The 13830-nt window shown below is 49.0% G+C and overlaps 1 protein-coding gene across 2 annotated transcripts in view; it reads left to right on the top strand.

Moving 5' to 3' along the window:
- The window catches only part of LOC147109267 (tumor necrosis factor alpha-induced protein 2-like), a 125056-nt gene that overhangs the window by 69615 nt on the left and 41611 nt on the right, over window positions 1–13830 (top strand). For both annotated transcript variants that reach the window (XM_086003033.1, XM_086003034.1), the window contains 2 exons: window positions 9310–9432; window positions 11247–11347. In XM_086003033.1, coding sequence (XP_085859159.1) covers window positions 9310–9432; window positions 11247–11347 — 224 coding nt within the window. The remainder of the gene's footprint in view (window positions 1–9309; window positions 9433–11246; window positions 11348–13830) is intronic.

Below are 13830 nucleotides of genomic sequence, written 5' to 3'. Positions count from 1 at the left end.
TCTGTTCTGGCAACCCATTCCTGGCGAAGATGGTCCTTAGGACTGCAATAGTTTTCTCCGTGATGGTGGAGGACATTTTAATGACCTCTGGCCATTTCGAATGGGCGTCCATAGCGATTAGAAACATTGAGTCCATAAATGGACCAGCGAAATCAATGTGTACCCGTTGCCATGGAGATGAGGGCCACTCCCATGGATGTAGCGGAGCCTGTGGTGGAGCGTTTTGGAGCTTCTGGCATCCTGTGCATCTCTTGGTCATATCCTCGATTTCTTTATCGATTCCCGGCCACCACACAAACGCCCTGGCTAGGCTCTTCATTTTTACCCCTCCCAGATGACCTTCGTGAAGCTCATTGAGCACTCTATCTCTCAACTTGGGTGGAATTACCACTCGGGATCCACATATCAAGGTTCCCCGGCACACTGACAGCTGTTCTCTCCTTGGCGAGAATGCTGGCAACAGTGAGTCGCCATATGCTGGCCATCCCTTCACTGTCAAATCATAGACCCGAGTGTGTGTCGGGTCATTTCGGGTTTCCTTCTCAATACTTGCATTTGTAACAGGCAAACATTCGACTATGGTCGCATGGAATATCTCCACAGGGTCCACTGCAGGTGCTTCTTCCGCCGTAGGCAACGGTAGGCGCGACAGCCCATCAGCGTTTCCATGCTGTTTCGTACCTTTGTACTCTATGTCATACTGATGTGCCCCTAGAAAAAGTGACCATCTTTGCAGCCGTTGCGCCATCATCACCGGAACGCCCTTCTTTGGGTTAAAAATTGAGACCAGGGGTTGATGATCAGTCAGTAGGGTGAATTTCTGCCCGTGCAGATAGTGATTGAACTTCTTCACCCCCCACACCAGGCTGAGGGCCTTGTGATGAAATACTCCATTCATCACTCATTGGTATTCTCTGCCTGTGACTGTGGTTGGTTTCAGTTTCATTTCCCTTACCTCAGTTCCGTTTCCTCACCATTGTATTGTACTGTGTGTAGGGCTCCGCCCATACCTGGCCCCTATGTAAGCTGGCCCAGCCTGCAGCACATCCAGTACGGCAGACTTCTGGATGGAAGATACCTCTCCTCTGTGTGTTACCTTCTAAGTCAATAAAAGCCTTGTTTTGTTTCGCTAACATCGAGTCTCGGATTTATTGAGGCACATCAATTTTATTGACTTAATTTTCAACACAATGGATCAACTCTTGAAACCCGAACGTTTGGATTTGGACCAGCATGCTTCGGACGCATCGGCACGCTTCGGACACTGGTTTATGTGTATGGAATTCTTCCTGGACAATTCCGCAGCCGTCAAAGACGCTACGGACGCTGCAAGTATGAAACTCGGAATTCTGCGGAATTGGGTAAGCCACCGGGTTTACCCCCTCATCCAAGACGGCGACACGTACCCGGCCGCCTGCGACATCTTAAAGGCGCATTACCAGCAGCCTACAAATGAGGTGTATGCTAGGCATCTGCTCGCTACTCGCGCACAGCGACCTGGGGAATCGGTGGAGGAGTTCCTAGGCACCCTGAAAATGCTTGGCAAAGACTGCAAGTGCCAAGATGTAAAAGCCGCAGTGTACACTGATGAGCTTGTTCGCGATGCCTTTATCACAGGCCTCAGCTCCACTTACATCCGGCAGAGACTGCTGGAAAAAACGGGATTGGACCTGAAACAGGCTGCGGACACAGCGCGATCCCTGGATATGGCCCAGAGAAACTCGGACGCCTACTCTTCAGCCCGCGCTGTCCACGCCGCCACGTGTGCACCAAGGGCGCCGCCATCTTGGAAGGCATCTTCCCCGCCCGGCAGCCCGACACCGTCGGGGCCCCGCTCTCCCCCCAGAAGCCCTACGACAGCCGCGACGCGTCGGGGACCCAACTGCTACTTCTGCGGGCAGCCGAAGCACACCAGAAACCTGTGCCCGGCGAAAGGCACCACCTGCTTTAAGTGCGGTAAGAAGGGGCACTTCGGGAAGGTGTGCAGAGGGAACCCCGCTGGAAAACCCGCCACCGCCGCGTGTGCGCCGTGGGAGCGGCCATCTTGGACGCCATCTTGCCCGACCTGTGGGGTCCGCCATCTTGTGAGCAGACAGCGTGGACGCCATCTTGTCTCGATCAGGGCCCTACAGTGGCATCGGTCACAGTGGACCAGACCAGGCCGCACCCGCTATCCAAATCAATGGTGGACATCGAGGTAAACGGGTGCGGGGTTAAATGTTTAATTGACAGTGGAAGCACGGAGAGTTTTATCTACCCTGAACTGGCACAACAACTCTCCCTAAAGGTGGTCCCTACTCGGGGTACCATCTCTATGGCTGATAAAACCCAGACATCGACCATTATGGGTTACTGCACGGTACAATTGTTTGTTAACGGAACTGTATACGATAATTTTAAAGTACTAATCATGAAGAATCTATGTGCGAGCGTGATCTTGGGCCTGGATTTCCAGTGCTACCACCAAAGCATCACGCTCAATTACGGTGGGTCCCAGCCGCCCCTCACAGTGTGCGGTCTGGCTACCCTGAAGGTAAAGCCGCCTTCGCTATTCGCGAACCTTACCCCTAACTGCCGGCCAATAGCGACCAAAAGCAGGAGGTACAGCTGGGAGGACAGGCGGTTTATCGCGACCGAGGTAGACAGGCTCCTGAAAGAGCGCATTATTGAACGCAGCAACAGCCCGTGGCGCGCCCAAGTGGTAGTGGTAAGGGGTAGCGAGAAGAAACGGATGGTGATCGACTATAGCCAAACGATCAACAGGTACACCCAACTAGACGCCTACCCGCTACCCCGCATATCAGAAATGGTGAACCAAATCGCCCAATACCGGGTGTTCTCCACCATCAACCTCAAGTCAGCGTACCACCAGCTCCCTATCAGACCAGAGGACCGCCCGTACACCGCCTTCGAGGCGAACGGACGCCTCTACCAATTCCTCAGAGTCCCCTTTGGGGTGACGAATGGGGTCTCGGTCTTCCAGAGGGAGATGGACCGCATGGTCGATGACCACCACTTGCAGGCAACCTTCCCCTACCTCGACAACGTCACCATCTGCGGTCACAACCAGCAGGATCACGACTCGAACCTCGAGAGGTTCCTGAAAACCGCACAAAAACTCAACCTCACCTATAACGAGGACAAGTGCGTTTACAACAACACGCGCCTCTGCATACTAGGCAGCGTGGTGGAGAATGGGGAAATCGGACCAGACCCCGACCGATTGCGCCCCCTACGGGAGCTGCCCCTGCCCAACACTCCCAAAGCCCTGAAAAGGTGCCTGGGGTTATTTTCTTATTATTCCCAATGGGTCCCCAACTACTCCGACAAAGCCCGCCCCCTCTTGAAAGCATCCTCTTTTCCGCTCCCTGCTGAGGCCCACGCTGCCTTCAAAAGCATTAAGCGGGATATTGAGCGGGCCACGCTACAAACAGTGGACGAGAACACTCCCTTTCAAGTGGAAAGTGATGCGTCTGACTTTGCCTTGGTGGCCACCCTCAACCAGGCGGGGCGGCCCGTAGCTTTCTTCTCAAGGACCCTCCAAGGGCCCGAGATCAGACACTCCTCCGTGGAAAAGGAGGCCGCCCAAGCCATCGTGGAGGCAGTGCGCCACTGGCGCCACTACCTAGCCGGCAAACGCTTCACCCTACTTACCGACCAGCGGTCGGTAGCGTTTATGTTCAATAATAAACAGAGGGGGAAGATTAAAAATGATAAGATTCTTAGGTGGCGGATCGAGCTCTCCACCTTCGATTATGACATCATTTACCGGCCAGGGGCACTTAACGAATCCCCCGACGCCCTCTCACGAGGGATGTGTGCCAGCGCCACCGGGGATCGGCTACAGACCCTCCACAATGACCTCTGCCACCCAGGGGTCACGCGGCTGTTCCACTTCATAAAGTCCCGCAACTTACCCTACTCGATTGAGGAAGTTCGGTCTCTGACCAGGAACTGCCGCACTTGCGCTGAGTGCAAGCCTCGGTTCTACCGCCCAGATAGAGCCCACTTAATCAAAGCTACACGGCCCTTTGAGCGGCTCAGCTTAGATTTCAAGGGCCCCCTCCCGTCCGTCGACCGCAATGTTTACTTCCTGAACATTGTGGACGAATACTCCCGTTTCCCATTCGCCCTCCCCTGCCCAGACATGACCAGTGCCACGGTCATTAAATGCCTCAACAGCCTGTTCTGCCTGTTCGGTATGCCGAGCTACATCCATACGGATAGGGGGGCGTCCTTCATGAGTGAAGAGCTACACCAGTACATGCTGTCCAGGGGGGTCGCCACAAGCCGTACCACCAGCTACAACCCCTGGGGTAACGGTCAAGTGGAGCGAGAGAACGGGACAGTATGGAAAGCAGTCACTCTAGCTCTAAGGACCAAGGGCCTCCCTATCTCCCGCTGGCAGGAAGTCCTCCCAGATGTGCTCCATTCGATACGGTCGCTATTGTGTACTGCCACTAATGCCACGCCTCATGAGCGAATGTTTGTCTTTCCCCGGAAATCCACCTCAGGCATATCCATGCCGTCATGGCTCTCCACCCCGGGTCTGGTATTCGTGTGAAGGCATGTGAGGGGCCACAAGACGGACCCTCTCGTGGAGTCAGTGCACCTACTCCACGCCAACCCCCAATACGCATATGTCCGGCACGCCGACGGAAGGGAGGACACCGTGTCCATAAAAGACGTCGCCCCAGCCGGTAACGACAACAACCACGACAACAGCAGCAACAACGATCATAGCAACTCTTACCCACCCACTACTCTTTCATCACCCCCGGAAGAACATCGACCAACGGCACCCCCACCAACTACCCCTTCAACAACCCTGGCGGCACCCCCGGCAGAGACGCAGGAGGCCACCGGGGACACCCAGCCGACACCCACGGCACCACAACAGCCACGTCGGTCGCAGAGGACTATCAAACCCCCGAACAGACTAAATCTATAGAAGGGGTGAATGTGATGAAATACTCCATTCATCACTCATTGGTATTCTCTGCCTGTGACTGTGGTTGGTTTCAGTTTCATTTCCCTTACCTCAGTTCTGTTTCCTCACCATTGTATTGTACTGTGTGTAGGGCTCCGCCCATACCTGGCCCCTATGTAAGCTGGCCCAGCCTGCAGCACATCCAGTACGGCAGACCTCTGGATGGAAGATACCTCTCCTCTGTGTGTTACCTTCTAAGTCAATAAAAGCCTTGTTTTGTTTCGCTAACATCAAGTCTCGGATTTATTGAGGCACATCAGGCCTCCCTGTCAATCTGGGCATAGTTACACTCGGCTGAGGTTAGCGAGCGCGATGCAAAGGCTATCGGCCTCTCTGAACCGTCACAGAATTTGTGTGACAGCACCGCTCCAATGCCGTAAGGTGACGCATCACATGCCAACCGAATCGGTAGTGTTGGGTTGTAGTGGGCCAATACTTCTTTTGAAGTGATTAGGCATTTACATTCCTGAAAGGCACGCTTACACTCATCACCCCATTTCCATGTTACACCAGTTTGAAGCAGGGCGTTCAGTGGGTGCAGAATTGTAGATAAATTCGGCAAGAACTTATGGTAGTAGTTCACCAACCCGAGGAACGACCTCAGTTGCGACACATTTTCCGGTGCTGGAGCCTTGACTACAGCCTCAATCTTGTCCGGCGACTTATGCAACCCTTCCTCATCAATCATGTGGCCACAATACGAGATTTGTCTCCTGAAGAACTCGCATTTGGGGCGGTTGGCTCGTAGCCCATATTCCTGCAGTCTCGTGAGCACCTGTTCCAGGTTGGCAAGGTGTTCATTGTCATTTTCGCCCGTAACCAGGATGCCGTCCAAATAACACTGGGTCCCCAGGATCCCTTGCAGGACTTGTTCCATTGCCCTCTGCCAAATAGCCGGGGCCGATGCTACCCCGAATACCAGTCGATTGTACTGGTAAAGGCCTTTGTGAGTGTTTATCGTGAGGTATTTCCTAGATGCTTCTTCCACCTCCATTTGTAGATACGCTTGAGCCAGATCAATCTTTGTAAAACGTTTCCCTCCAGATAGTGAGGCAAAAATATCTTCTATCCGCGGAAGTGGATACTGTACTGTGTGCAGGACTGGGTTCACAGTCACCTTGAAGTCCCCACAGATGCGAACCTTCCTTGGCTCCCCAGGCGTGCTGCTCACTGCTTTCTTCATTACAGGAACGATGGGTGTGGCCCACTCGCTCCAGTCCACCTTAGACAGCACCCCCGAATGCTCCAGACTCTCCAGTTCAGCTTCCACGGCTGGGCGGATCGCGTATGGCACCGGTCTGGCCTTGAAAAATTTTGGGGTTGCGTTATCCTCAATCTTTATGGTTGCCTTTACTCCTTTTAGAGTCCCAAGTCCTTGTTGGAACGCCTCTTCCGCGTCAGATAGAATTTGTGACAGACGTCCAGGTGCAACGTCATCATCCTTTTTGTCAGTCACAGTTACTGCCAGAATGGAATGCCAATTCAATTGTATTTTTCGGATCCATTCACATCCCAATAATGGTGGTCCTCCATCTCGTAGTATATACATGTATAGTTTCTGTGTTTCCTTTCCGTTATATTCAACTGGCACCCTTATTTTTCCTCTGGGGTAGACCTTTTGCCCCGTGTATGTCTTCAATACAATGGACGTGTCCTTTAAGGGTATGTGTGAGAATAGCCGCTCATAGTCTCGTCGATTCATGACAGTTAGGGCTGATCCTGTGTCCAATTCCATCTTTACTGGGGACCCTGCTATCATGAGGGTGACCCAAATGGTTCGGTGATCTTCCTTTGTGATCACGTTGTGTAACTTTAAACAACTTAGTCTCCTGCTCCCAGAGTCCTTATCACTCTCCTGATCTTTTGAACTACTGTCTGTCAGTTTCTTTCCTTTCCTGTACTGTTCCTTAGTAGTTCTTGTCATATTGGGTTTCTTTCCCGACCTGCAAACTCTTGCTATATGTCCCATTTTTCCGCATTGCCTGCATATTTTGTCTTTAAGCCAGCAGTCCTTCTGCTCATGGGTTGTTCTGCCGCAGCGATAGCACTTTTCTGCTCCATACGCCATTTCGTTAGTGCTGTATTCTTGTGGTTTCTGTTGTATTTCCGCAGCTCCCCGTGCTGCTGCTTCGTAGGATACTGCCATGCTGAAAGCCTGTTCTAGCGTTAGGTCCTTTTTTGAAAGTAGTCGTTTCTGGGTTCCTTCACTCTGGAGCCCGCAGACAAACTTATCCCGTAAGGTGTCTGCCAGTCCTGCTCCGAACTGGCAGTGCTTCGATAACTTGCGTAGTTCCGTAAGATAGTCAGCATTGCTCTCATCTTTGTGCTGGTTTCTTTTATGGAACTTGAATCTTTCTGCTATCAGCAGTGGTGTAGGGCTTAGGTGTTCCTGTAAGATATGAACAATCTCCTCAAAACTTTTCTCCATTGGTTTAGCTGGGGTAATTAAATTCCGCAATAGGCCGTACGTACTCGCACCCATCAGATTTAATAATACCGACGCCCTCTTTCCATCGGCCACCTCATTTGCCTTGCAGTACACTTCAATTCTTTCCACATACGTGGTCCAGTCTTCTACCTCGTTGTCAAAAGCAGTGATACTGCCACTTTTCGGCATCTTGGGTGATTTTAAATGGCACCTCCCGCGCTTTTGCTTCTTCCCCAATGGAATAAAATGGCGCCTCCCACGCTTTTGCTTCTTCCCCTTGCTGCCATGCTGCTCCTAGCATTCTACGGGGTAATGGCGGTGACCGCAGCTTCGGCGCGTCTCGCTTTCCTTCCCCCCCGTTTAGTTTCTCTCCGCTGCCCTGTTCTTGAGCACCGACCGCGCCCTGTGCGCTCCACCCTCTCTCTCTCTTGTTTTCGTTTTCCGGCGACGCTGCGCGGCCCGTTTTGTAGAGCCGCTCGATCGAGCTTGAGCCCGCCGCAGTCCGGAAGGGTCAGCGCGCTACCTGCTACCAGCACGATTTGCTGGAACACCTTACTGGGGAGCCAAGCACAGCTCTCCACAGTCTCTCCCGCAATTCTCCGAACACCGATGAATTCTTTGGGCGGTTGCCCTCGGTCGACGCCCGTTGCTCAGACTACGACCTTCCAGAACCCTCCTCTCAGGGCGAGAGCCCCGTGAGATGATGCCACACTGCAGGTGAGTTCGAACTTACTCGTCGCCACTGTAAAGTCCGCGCCTCAATAATACACGGACTTCGGGAGAACAGTTTAACAGGTACTTTACTGAACAGGAGGCAGCGTCAGACTGAAATACAGAAGCCTGCTAGGGCCTTTTATACAGGGGTGGTCACTGCCGGTACTGCAGTCTAAAACCACTTATTCCCTTAAAGGTGCATACACAACAACTACCTCCTCCAGAGTGGGTGTATTTGGGCTGGTACTAGAATAAGTGAGATGCCATGCAGAGTTAGTGAGAATGTGATGAAGGTTGTAGATCTGGAAGTGGCAGCAGTTACTCCACCTTATTTATGTTCTGTGAATCATAGGGTGCTATTTCTGCAAGCTTACAATCTACTGGTGTATGTGTAGCTATGCTGGTGCTTACTAAAGTTGAAAAATGATGCTGCGAGGCCCTGATTTGCTCAGAGATACTGTGAGTGCTTTTCTTCTAGGTCTAGAAAAAAACGGTGGAGCATATAACATAATGCTCACTCCAAGAAGCTGCTTCTAACAGTGCTTGCACTACCATATACGTGTATGGTATTTTTGTGGTTTAGTGTATCCTATGCATCAATGAGTGAGTGGGGGACAAAACAATGCAATAGCAGGATGGTGCACTCCTGGCCTTGGGGGAGGCCTCTGGCTTCATCATCCTGTACTCCCCTGATGCTCTTGTGCCCAATTATGTCCCAGTTTGTCTTCTCAAATGAAGTTAAGGGTCTTTAGTTTGCGGGCATTTCTCCGTTCTGCTTCATTCTACAACATGCTATCTTGTCCTGCAAGCAGAGATATCGAAAATATAAATGTTGATCAGCTGCTTAATAAATGAGACTGTGTCACTGACCAGTCTACTGTGCAGTTGAGACCTTGCCCAATTGCTACATGGCTTGAAAAAAGAAATATCAGGGATTAATGGCCCAAAACCATCGGGAATGCACTATTTACCCCAATTACTCCTGCTCTAGCAATTTCTAGGCTATTAGGAGGAGTTTAAGAAAAGTAATATTACAATGGTTGTTAGAAATTCATGGAAATTCAATCAGAGATTCTCTTACTGCAACCTTTTGGGGATGATATTTTCTATGCATGAATCTCAATTACATTATATATATATATATATATATATTTAATCATTTTGGGTTTTGTTTTAGTCAGATGCTAAAATGCACATGAACAGGAGTCTCCAGATAGAAGAGGAGAACTGGAGAAATGAGCAAGAGCCTTTGATTTGTAATGGTTGCTACCACAATGAGCTACATATTGACATCATCCAGGTATCTGGCATCTAACGCATTATCAATAGAGTGTATATCTAATCATAGAATCATAGAAATTTACAGCACGGACGGAGGCCATTTCGGCCCATCGTGTCCGTGCCGGCCAGCAAAGAGCTATCCAGCCTAATCCCACTTCCCAGCTCTTGGTCCGTAGCCCTGTAGGTTACGGCACTTCAAGTGCACATCCAAGTACTTTTTAAATGTGGTTAGGGTTCCTGCCTCTACCACCCTTTCAGGCAGTGAGTTCCAAACCCCCACCACCCTCTGGGTGAAGAAATTTCCCCTCAAATCCCCTCTAAACCTCCTCCCAATTACTTTAAATCTATGCCCCTGGTTGCTGACCCCTCTGCTAAGGGAAATAGGTCCTTCCTATCCACTCTATCTAGGCCCCGCATAATTTTATACATCTCAATAAGATCTCCCCTCAGCCTCCTCTGTTCCAAAGAAAACAAACCCTGCCTATCCAATCTTTCCTCATAGCTAAAATTCTCCAGTCCAGGCAACATCCTGGTCAATCTCCTCTGTACCCTCTCTAGTGCAATCACATCTTTCCTGTAATGTGGTGACCAGAACTGCACGCAGTGTTCTAGTTGTGGCCTAACTAGTGTTTTATACAGTTCAAGCATAACCTCCCTGCTCTTGTATTCTATGTCTCAGCTAATAAAGGCAAGTAGTCCATATGCCTTCTTAACCACCTTATCTACCAGTCCTGCTACCTTCAGGGATCTGTGGACCTGCACTCCAAGGTCCCTTTGTTCCTCTACGCTTATCAGTGTCCTACCATTTAATGTGTATTCCCTTGTCTTGTTAGCCCTTCCCAAATGCATTACCTCACACTTCTCCGGATTGAATTCCATTTGCCACTGTTCTGCCCACCTGACCAGTTCACAGTACCTTATTACTGCCAGTTTGAGCAACAAGATGAGTTTTGCATCAAGATATCTAGGGAGCATTTATACATGTCTAGAATCACACTTTCTCCTATATTCTATTACAGTAGGCGTTAATTATGATTTTGTGCAACCGGTGATAGTTCCCCCCAGCATTTTCCTCTCCTCTCCTGTAGGTGTTGACTCATGTTGGAATATGCTTTTGCATGTGCTGGTGGCCATTTAGTATCTCTCCCTTGCAGCTATTCTGCAGTCTCACCTAAGCATCTCCCCAGGCTGCGGTCTCAATCTTCACCTCAGCTTTCCTTGCCCTCCTCCTCTGAGATCTCACCCTTATAAGTTCCCCTACCTATTTTCTTGTCCATTGCGTTGACTTTGTCATACCTCATGGTCTAATTCCCTGTCAAGGCTATTTTTGACTATTTCCTCATTTCCCTCACCTACCCTCCTACAATATCATTAATTTCGCCATTCACCCGTGAAAAAAAAATCTTTCCCTAGGATCCTTTTGCAACCTTACTCTCAAATTTCCAAATCCCTCACTTCTGGCTCACCTTGACCCCTCTAACATTATTGATTTGCTTACCTGGACTCTTACCTCTATCTTCAATGCTCTTGCTCTCAGCAAAACTATTACTGTCTCCCATCCCCTGTGGAAGCTTGGGCCCAGGTTATCAATCAGGAGAATCATAGGAGTGATGTTCCTTTAAGGGAGCTCCATCTGTAAAAATAAATATTTGGCAAACATTTGCTACACACGTGGTTGGAAAATTTTGCGCAGCCCGCACCCAAATTTTCAATATGTGCTTTCAACAAACAAGAATCCTCCCAGACGTGTGAAGTCAGAAAATTATCCCTATAACCTTACTCAATACCATTTTTTCACCTGAGTTTGCTAACTGGTATTGTTCTATCTGCTAGATAATTGATGGAGGCATCCGAGTTGGCACAACCCTCACTCGTGAGCTGGGTGACAAAGCACAAAACATCATGCTGGAGGAAATGAAATGCTTCCTGGAGAGGTACAATAAACTCAGTAAGATTTTGATTGCATCACAAAATGATGATCTAAATGGTGCTTAAATTTTAAAAAAAATTCATTGGAGACACAAAACCTCTGGGGTCTGTTACAGAATGTTTGTACTAAAATATTTTTAAAAGTTTACAGGGCAAATTCAGCGATGCTCCCAGCATGGAGCCTCAATTGGTGGGACCATGGGTCACAGTATCATCCTTAGAATGTTAAAAGACCTATCTGCACAGCGTTACTGCATCTACTCTAACAATTCTTCACTTACTCAGAGAATGTTGTGTGAGGTTTTCAAAGTTCTATACTGGCCTAAATATAAATATACAGAATAATCACGACAACAAACCCCAGGTGAGCAAAGTAAATACATGACAAAGATCACATGGATTCTTAATAACAACAGAAAATGCTGGAAAAACTCAGCAGGTCAGGCAACATCCGTGGAGAGAAATTTGAGTTGACGTTTTGGGTTGGACCCTTCTTCAAAACTGGGTAGTTCCTTCCCACCCACTTTTGTAGGTCAATGTCTGTACATTCTTTATAGTGTCAAGCAGCATTAGTTGATCATATTTTTGGAATGAGAGAGGTTTTACAAATATATTTAATTACACAGGTTTATGATGCTGTGGTGCTTTTGAGATGCTTGTCCTCAGGAATAGGAAGTGGCTAACAATACCTAGGGGGAGAAATTTGGTATCGCCCCGTTTGGGGCGCAGTTATCGGCCTGGCGCAAAGTTTAGCGCCTGCCACTAATTATTGCCTCCGACTGCAAACTTGGCTTCTATAGCCCCTGGAGGTGATTTGAGCACTAAATCAGGCACTACACACCTCTCAAGGCGCTAACGCCGAGTAGCGAGGCGCTACCTCACAGCGCTGGCAAAGCTCATGTGATGTCAGTCAGCAATGGAACACAAACACACTGGTGTCGGCCAGTTCTTAAAGGGGAGTGTTGATCTTGCTCTCTATCCACATCCTGCTCATTGCAGCCTTGAATCTCGGCCTGGAGAGACCTGTACATCAATTCTGCTGGAAAGAACAATGGAGAGGCCCAGGGAAAGAGCTCAGAGTGCAGCCCCCATAATCTCTTCTAAATCGATGCAAGGAAGGTCAAATCAAAATGAACCTGCAAAGTGCTGCTCAGTACCCAAAACTCCTTCACACAACGTTGAATCGCTCCAGAAGTCTCTCTCTCTCCCTCTCAGAATGCGTGGTGCAAAAATGTCGTCGACAAAAAAAGGCAGGAAACAGTCACCTTTAAATAGTGCTCCCCCAGTCACTTCCCGGCTGCAAAATGTTCCCCTCTACCTGTTGTTGCTAGCGGCAGGCGGAAAGGCAGGGGGTGCCACTCAATATCCGATCTGGGGTGCACCGGGGTGTTGCACGCTCGACTGACGTCACGTTCTGTGGGCGCAGGAAATCGTGGCGGTAGTGTTTAGCGCCGCCGCAAAATGTCTGTTCAATTTCGTGAGCGGTGCAAACATCGTCGCACCCAGGCGCTAATTGCTTTGCGCCCCTTTAGCGCCCTCTTAGGGCGTCAACGGGAGGTGCTAATCAACCGAATATTCCCCCTTTCTGTCCTAAATGGAGAGGGGCAAATCCTTCGCACCACTCATTTCACCAATCTTATGACAAAAATATGAACTTTTCACGTCAGTCCTACATAATCAAAATCAATCCTGTAGAGATAATGTGATGGTGATTAGATAAGAGGCAAATACAGAAAAGGCTGTGTTAGGATGAGTACTGTGTTAAATCCTACAACACGTGCCCAATATCAGAAACACTTTGGGGTAACATTTTCACAAGGGTTCTCCTGATCTCCCAGCGTAACTTTAGTGGATGATCGATGGAAACCCATTCGATACAGCGTTATGGCCAGAGCTCGGGAGAACCCCCACAGAAATGCTGAGTCAGGGGACAAGTAGCAGAATGGATAACTAGCTGGCTTCAAGGCAGAAAGCAGAGAGTAGGGGTAAAGGGTAGTTGTTCAGAGGGGCAGAATGTGGGAAGTAGTGTTCCACAAGGATCAGTGCTGGGACCACTGTTGTTCACAAATTATATTAACAATTTAGACTTTGGAATCAAAAACACACTTTCTAAATTTGCAGATGGTACCAAATTGGGGGGATAGTCAATACTGAGGAGGACCACAACAAACTACAGGAAGACATTAATAAACTTTCAGAATGGGCATATAATTGGCAAGTGAAATTCAACACAGATTAATGTGAGGTATTACATTTTGGTAATAAAAATAGGGAGGTCACATATTACTTGGAAAATACGAATCTAAATGGGGTAGACGAGCAAAGGGAACTCAGAGTAAAAATATACAAATCACTAAAAGTAGAGACACAGGTTAACAAGGCCATAAAAAAAGCAAACCAAGTACTAGTGTTTATTTCTAGAGGGATAGAATTGAAAAGTAGAGAAGTTATGCTAAACTTGTATCAAATCTTGGTTAGACCACACTTA

This window comes from Somniosus microcephalus, chromosome 12 (assembly GCF_052327205.1).
Source record: "Somniosus microcephalus isolate GS21.2 chromosome 12, FLI_Smic_1.0, whole genome shotgun sequence".
Classification (NCBI taxonomy): domain Eukaryota; kingdom Metazoa; phylum Chordata; class Chondrichthyes; order Squaliformes; family Somniosidae; genus Somniosus; species Somniosus microcephalus.
Note: the sequence above shows the minus strand (reverse complement) of the source record. Positions and strands in the feature narration are given on the sequence as shown.